Raw genomic sequence first — 7444 nt, 5'->3', positions numbered from 1 at the left:
ACATCTTTGTTGTTACTCGCATTTATTTTAAAGATTTAGGCACCGTCTTATAATTGTAACCTTGAACTATATAAAAGTTTTGATCTTTTAGGTATTTTATAGTTTATTATTATTATTTGTCAATATGAATCAAATTCAATTTATATGTTCAAATTTTATTTAAAATTATTAATTTTATTTTTATATTAATATTGACTTTATTATGAATTAAAGATATAAAACAATTTTTAGAACCATAAAAGTAAAAAAATTGATTTTTATTTTAAATAAAAGTTAAGAATTTAATTATCAAATTTGAGTATAAATATTTAAAACAATTTGATTACTGAAATTTGTAAATATTTTTGAATAGAACGTGAGAATGTTGATGAAAAAAGTTGCATAAAATATAAAGATGAGTGGAAATAAAAAAAATAGTTGTGTGCTGATGGGTGATAAACCCAAAACTAGGATCGCCAATCAAATCAAGGTACCTAACCTTAGCCCAAAAATCGAATAGAGAGAGAGAAAATAAAAGAAATGAAAATGTCAGGTCACAGAAGCAGCTTTATCTTCTTTTTTCTGACCTCGCTTCCATCCCCTTTCGTAGTAATCATTCCACACCTCACTCTCTTTTCTTCTCTCACTAAACAAAACCCCTTCTCATCTCACAGTTCTCTCTCCCTCTCCCTCTCCCTCTCCCTCTCCCACACACGCAGTAGCAGCAGCACACAAATTGAAATGAATCGTTTTTAATGCCATCGCTTCTCCCTCTTTCTGTGTGTATGTAAAATCTTTGTTTTCATCAGACAAAGGTGCAGAAAGTTGCGTCTCAGATCCCCATATACACCGAAAACGATACAGCTCTCTCTCTCTCTCTCTCTCTCTCTCTCTCTCTCTCTCTCTCGTAACCCTCATCAACACAGCACCCTATAGAGTGGTCCTCAACCTCTTCCTTCTTCCTCCTTCCTTCCCCTATATTATTCCGAGTTCACTGCTTTGCCTTTAACACTATCTTTAGCTCAAAGGAAATGCAAGAACCAAACTTGGGAATGATGGGTGGTTTAAGCGGAGAGGTATCCGGCGATCACCACCGCCAACTGAAGGCGGAGATAGCCAGTCATCCGCTCTATGAGCAGCTTCTGGCTGCACACGTGGCATGCCTCCGTGTTGCCACTCCCATCGATCAGTTACCACTCATCGACGCTCAGTTATCTCAGTCTCACCATATTCTTCGCTCTTATGTCTCACACCACACCCAAGCCCATTCTCTTTCCCCTCATCATCGCCAAGAACTTGACAACTTTCTGGTACTTATTCTCATTCCAATATAGAAAAATTAATTATTCTCCTTTATTTATTATTATTATTATTCCATTTAAGCTGAAGCAAGCTAGTTCATACTTTTTCCTTTGTTTCCCAGTTACTGATTAATTTGTGCCCAAAAAAAACTGAAATTCGATGATGGGGTTTTATTTATGTTGTTACTGCAGGCACAATATTTGATAGTTTTGTGTACTTTCAAAGAACAGCTACAACAACATGTCAGAGTCCATGCCGTCGAGGCTGTCATGGCATGCCGTGATATCGAAAATACCTTACAAGCTCTCACAGGTACACGCCCTTTACACCTAAGTTTCTTAACTAACCTTTTTTAAAAAAAAGAATTTTTTCTCCTTTGTTTTTTAGATCAACAACTTATTGCTTGCTTAAAATATCATTTGTGCTATTAAAAAACGAATTATAGATTTTTAGGTATGCAAAGGAAGGCAGTTATTTGGGGGGACATAAAATTAATTCTTACATTTATAATCATCCCTTATAGCCTTATGAACATATGCATTTTTTTACAGCAGAAAGGAAGGAAACTACACATATAGTATCCATATTTGATTTTTTAATATTTTATTCTGGTCGATTTAGACTAAGAAATTGGGTGGTAGGGTCTACTATTGTCATCTGGTGGAGTATACACAAATGGAAATTGGAGAAGTTAGATTGTTTGGTGTTAACGATAGACCCTCCCACCATGGCACTGCCAACAACTTCTAGTGCCGTAGCCGAATATATAATTTTGTTTCAAAAAGGATCAGTCTTATATTTATCCCTATATATTATGCAATTTCAGAATTTTTTCTTGCATGATATTTTTTAAAAAAACAGTAGGTGTATATTTGCATTTAGTATTTAATTAAATTAAATAAAACCGGAGCACAAGGAAGAAAATCAGACAGACTACGAGATGACAATGATTAGAACGAGTAATGTGAGACATTTGAAACAGGTGATTGACTGTGTCCTCTTTTGCTTTCCCTGCAATGGAAGTACTGAAAATAAGACCAAAATGTTAGGCTTCTTGTCAATCTCCGCATCAGCTTTCTGTTCTGATTTGTGGACGCGTACGATTTTACTGCTAGGGATTCTAACACAACATTTCACACTCCAAGAAATAGTGAAATACATACACTATTAGCAAGCACAGAACGAGATGGAAAAACAACAAAAATAATTAAAAAAAGAAGAAGAAGAAGAAGACAGAAAGAAGTTTAAAATAAGCATAAAGTGTAAAAAATTGAAGTTAATTCTAGTATAGTAAGTTTGTCTCACCTTTTAATGAAATAAAAAGAGGAACAGAAAAGAAAGAAAAATAAAAAAATAAAACAAATCCAATGAAAAACATAAAATTGATTTGAATATTTCAAACCCTTTCCCTGCCCGATATACACAAACATTTTTTGATGGGGGTATTAAAATTCATTTAGAAGTTATCTTAATAACCCTATTATTGGACATGTTTCCCCATGGACAAGGTTGTCACTGTGTGAAGCACTGCCTTAGGTGCATGAAGCTGACTGGCAGTGCAGCTGTGTTCTGACCTGGTTGGAGCACTATAATGCATAAACAACACCCTAACTACATCCAAAAGAGTCAAAAAAGGTTGACTCTCATGAGGAGCGTTCCACTTAGGGATATGTTTGTTAATCAAGGTAATCCAAAACATATTTTAGTGTGCATTTACATTTCTTAATTTCAACATAGAATTTTGTTTCCCCTTCTTAATTGAGATTGACTTATAGAACTAGTTTACCCAAATTTTTCTTATTATAATATGTGTGAGAGACTTGTTAAAAAATTTACTCTTTTCAAATAAAAAAATATAAAAAGTAAAAAAATCAAGTATCAAATATTGATTGAAAATTTAATTTATAAACATTTTAATTAGCGATAAATAAATTTTTAAAAAAAGTGTGAGAGACAAAATTAAATAACTAACGAGGGGGGAAATTTACTCTTTAGACATATAATTGAAAGTATTTTAATATTTAGAGTCTTTCTATTTCTTTCCCGCTTACTATTAGAAGCCATTATTTATTATTTGTGAAAGATTTGAAGTGAGTATCTAGTTAATTCAGTTGTGCTAAATATATATGTAATGTTTTCTTATTAATCCTTTTATTATAATTTATAAAATAGTTTTATTAATCATTATTTCTAAGATAATTATAAAATATTTAATGTTACTAAGGCATAAATAATAATTATTTTTATTAATTTAGGAATAAATATTTTAGTTCAACAGTTAGCAAAATCATAAAAAAATAAATACATTCAATGACTTAAAACATAAAAAAGGTAAAATATTTTTAATTTAATAAATGACAGAATTAATTAAAAAATAGAATTTATAATTAGTCCATTTATTCATCTTGTAGTTTTGGGATGTATTAAATAACGAAAGCTTGATTTATCTACGTAAAACTATTTATTGATGCATCAAAATTTAAATGGCTAAGTGGTTAAGTTCCTTCACTCCATAAAAGCTGGGTTTTTTTTTTTTTTTTTGAGTTCATAAAAGGCTTGATTTATCGACGTAAAACTATTTATTAATTAAATAAACGTTAGTATCAGATAAAATTGATATGTAAGCATTAGAAGCCGCATGACTAATTACTTCAAACTTAAAATTTTTCTAAATCCTCTATTTTTCACCATGCAAATTCTATTTTCTAATTTAACCAGGATGCAACATATCGTGAATTATTTATGGTTACTTCTGTTTAACCTTTTAGTATCAACCTGTGTATGCATATCGTAATTATTGATGATATGACCACTCATATGTTTATTTAAGTGGGATCATGAAGACGATATTCAACTATCCCTTTTGGACGTTTTGAAATTACACAATTTACGAGAAAATAATTATTTTACTCTTCTTTGGCTTGGTCAATGGCAGTTGTAAATCGGTTTTCTTAATATTTTAAGATTCCATAATAAAAATTTATATATAATATTTTTTAATATAATGAAATGTTATGTGTTAATATTATTAAATAATATAATTTTTAATATTAAAAGTTTATTATTTTTAAATTTTTTAACTTGTATTTTGAAATATGCATAAAAAAAATGGTTTGTGAAATATAGATGATCAGTCCATCATTGATGTTATCGGCAACCAACTTTAAAGCCTTCCTTTAATTTGATTTTTCTTTTCTGATGAATTGAATGCTTTCCTTTATGAATGATTAAGATGTGTCAAACATTTTGGCATATTTTTGAGACCCCATCACGGTTCCACTTACAAAAGGGGGACCTTTGCGTCTAGCTTGCTCCCTACCTATGACTTCCACTTATAAATGACAAAGTGGTCAGCCTCTGATTTAATGTATTAATTGCGACTGAAAACATTTCTCTAGTAATTTTACATAAGATACACACCAAGAATTGTTGTTTTTTTCAATATTTTTTGTAACACTTTATATCTTAATCTCTTCTTATTAAATTATTTATTTCTACACTTTTTCCCCTCTTCTTATTCTCCCTTAATTATAAAAAAATTGCAAAGTCAGAGCTCTAAATAAGATTAGGCTAAGAGGCCACATATAAACAGCATAAACCAAACCCTCCCTCTCACCTGTTTAAGAAAAAGTTTTGGAGAAAGGACTCTTGTAACTAGTCTGAATTTTCATAAATCATGCAACCAGACTATGTTTTCTACCCTTCTCGGTTTACTTAATTAGCTTTCCCTAAGTCATGTGCCAGATGCAATACAAAATTCTTCATGCTATGTCCATGTATCTACAACTTAATTATTCACATGTGATATGTATATACTTCACACTTCACAGTGACAGACTTGAGTTTCTGTAGTATTTAATATATTATACAACTTGATCTTTGGCCATAAATATAGGCTCAACCATTTCTTGAACTTCTGTTGTAATGCCATACCATGACAGTGGAGCAATGAACCATTACTCTTCAAAATCATCTTTGGTTAGCCGTTTTCTTATAGAGAATTCGTTCAAATAATTATGTGATGCCTACCATAGTTCTCTTGCATCTTAACCTTTAACTGAGACAAAGTGTTGAGACCCCTAAATTTCATCCTTAACATTTGACCGCTTAATGGACTAACAATACGAGTAGATGCTCTCAGCTAATGTTATTTAGCATAAAATCTCACTTTTCTTTTACCCTTTAAAGGTTCACACATTTAAGCTATATGGTTTCCATTTATATATTTCAGGAGTCAGTTTGGGAGAAGGAACTGGGGCAACAATGTCGGATGATGAAGATGATATGCCGATGGATTTTTCTTTAGATCAATCTAGTGCTGAAGGGCATGACATGATGGGATTTGGTCCGTTACTTCCTACAGAATCTGAAAGGTCACTGATGGAAAGAGTTCGTCAGGAACTAAAGATTGAGCTGAAACAGGTCATTCTTATAGCCAATATATGCATGCATGCTAGCTGTGTTTGCAGCTGCATGCCGTTGATTGCTTTCCTCAAGTTTGAATCACCAACCAGGTTTAGTTTCTGCAGGGTTTTAAGTCAAGAATTGAAGATGTCAGGGAAGAAATATTAAGGAAACGAAGAGCTGGGAAATTACCAGGTGATACCACTTCGGTGTTAAAGAACTGGTGGCAGCAACATGCCAAGTGGCCTTACCCAACTGTGAGTAACTAGCTTCATATATTTCAGCACCTTACTTTTTAATCAACATTTTTCCATTACATATTTTGTGTTTCTTTGAAATCAAAACTAGACATTAGGGTTCATTATTTCTGTAACCATCAACCTATGCATGTTGCCACAATGACGTTCCTTGTTAACCGGAATTCATGGTAAATTGCTACTAAGATTCAGTAAATTGTGATATAATAATAAATCATTGGCAATTGGGATGTTGCTAAATAGTGTTGATTTGGTGTAAACCCAATCAAAATGTTTTTGATTTTATCACGTGATCATCTGATGATGTAATAGCCTCTGACCCAATGAAGTTGTCGCTTTGTTATGCTTTGTTTTCAGGAAGATGACAAGGCAAAACTTGTGGAGGAGACAGGGTTGCAGCTGAAGCAAATTAATAACTGGTTCATCAACCAAAGGAAACGCAACTGGCACAGCAACTCTCAATCGGTTACCTCTTTGAAGTCCAAGCGCAAAAGGTAGAGACATATTTTGTCCCTAACTATATGGAGCAGCTAGCAACACAACAATATATATATGGACTTACTTTGTGCTTATTGCTGATAGAATTTAGCCCCACTAAGATTCGACTCAGATGCAGAAGATAGTAGATGGTTTATTGTAATGTAAGATAGCTGGAAAGAAAAAAAACAAAAAAAGCTGGTTGTAAATTTGTGGAATTTGACGTATGCAAACTTTTCTGTTAGGTGTGGTTGCTCCCTTTCTTTTAACTGTATTTGTAAATTGTTTGCTGTTTTTCTGACCGGCGAAAGAATTATTACTATTACGATGTATACAGATGCTTGAAAGGTTAGCTGACCTTCATATATACTTTCTTTGACCTCTAATATCACATTAGTTATTATATATCAAAAAGGAGAATACAAAATTTCTCTCTTCACATAAGTATCGCGCTTCGCCTAGGTGATGAAAAATCCTATTCAATTTGTTGATCTTACAACAATTGTTAATATGGTATTATGATTTGAATATGCCTCTATGCCTAGAGAAATAAGTCAAAAAGACAAATTTAAAGATCTGTTTAAGTCTTAACAAATTTGAATATGCCTCTATTTCTAATATAATGTTGGTTTTTTTTAGAAAGCTACTTAAGATATTAAAAGTATATTGTAATTTTTTTCAAAAGCTTAAAAACAATTATACTAATATTTTTTAAAAAATTGATAAAAAATATTTTTTTCCATAAAAAAACTGAATCAAATGTCCTATAAATTAGTGTAGATTTTTTTTTCAGTCTTCTAATGCACATCTGTTAATGAAAACGCCGGATATATTTTATTTTTATTTTACATAAAAACGTGTAGGATTTGTATCGTTAGAAATTATTAATAATCAAGTTTCTTTGATTAAGTGAGAATATATCATCGAATGGTATTTATATCATACTGTTCAGTTCGTCTTTGTTTTTGTCGTGCATCATAATTTCAGTTTTTTTTTGGGGTCAATGTAGTGTTCAGTTCGTACAA

At 31.7% G+C, this 7444-nt stretch overlaps 1 protein-coding gene across 1 annotated transcript; it reads left to right on the top strand.

Annotated features, from left to right (window-relative positions):
- The first annotated feature begins 459 nt into the window (after positions 1-459).
- On the top strand, positions 460-6859 carry LOC113868515 (homeobox protein knotted-1-like 7). Its single transcript, XM_027504163.1, has 5 exons — positions 460-1289; positions 1473-1593; positions 5513-5703; positions 5811-5942; positions 6300-6859. The coding sequence occupies exons 1-5, from the start codon at positions 1011-1013 to the stop codon at positions 6438-6440; spliced, it is 864 nt and encodes a 287-aa protein (XP_027359964.1). The 5' UTR covers positions 460-1010; the 3' UTR covers positions 6441-6859.
- Positions 6860-7444: the final 585 nt, after the last annotated feature.

This window comes from Abrus precatorius, unplaced genomic scaffold (assembly GCF_003935025.1).
Source record: "Abrus precatorius isolate BTA unplaced genomic scaffold, Abrus_2018 Scaffold6, whole genome shotgun sequence".
In the NCBI taxonomy this organism is placed as follows: Eukaryota; Viridiplantae; Streptophyta; class Magnoliopsida; order Fabales; family Fabaceae; genus Abrus; species Abrus precatorius.
Note: the sequence above shows the minus strand (reverse complement) of the source record. Positions and strands in the feature narration are given on the sequence as shown.

What these genes read in the sequence shown, in the direction of transcription:
- LOC113868515 (XM_027504163.1), top strand. Translation starts at nt 1,011, where the DNA reads ATGCAAGAACCAAACTTGGGAATGATGGGTGGTTTAAGCGGAGAGGTA. An exon ending in TACCTTACAAGCTCTCACAG is followed by an intron (nt 1,594 to 5,512) that starts GTACACGCCCTT and finishes TATATATTTCAG; the next exon opens with GAGTCAGTTTGGGAGAAGGA. An exon ending in TAAAGATTGAGCTGAAACAG is followed by an intron (nt 5,704 to 5,810) that starts GTCATTCTTATA and finishes TAGTTTCTGCAG; the next exon opens with GGTTTTAAGTCAAGAATTGA.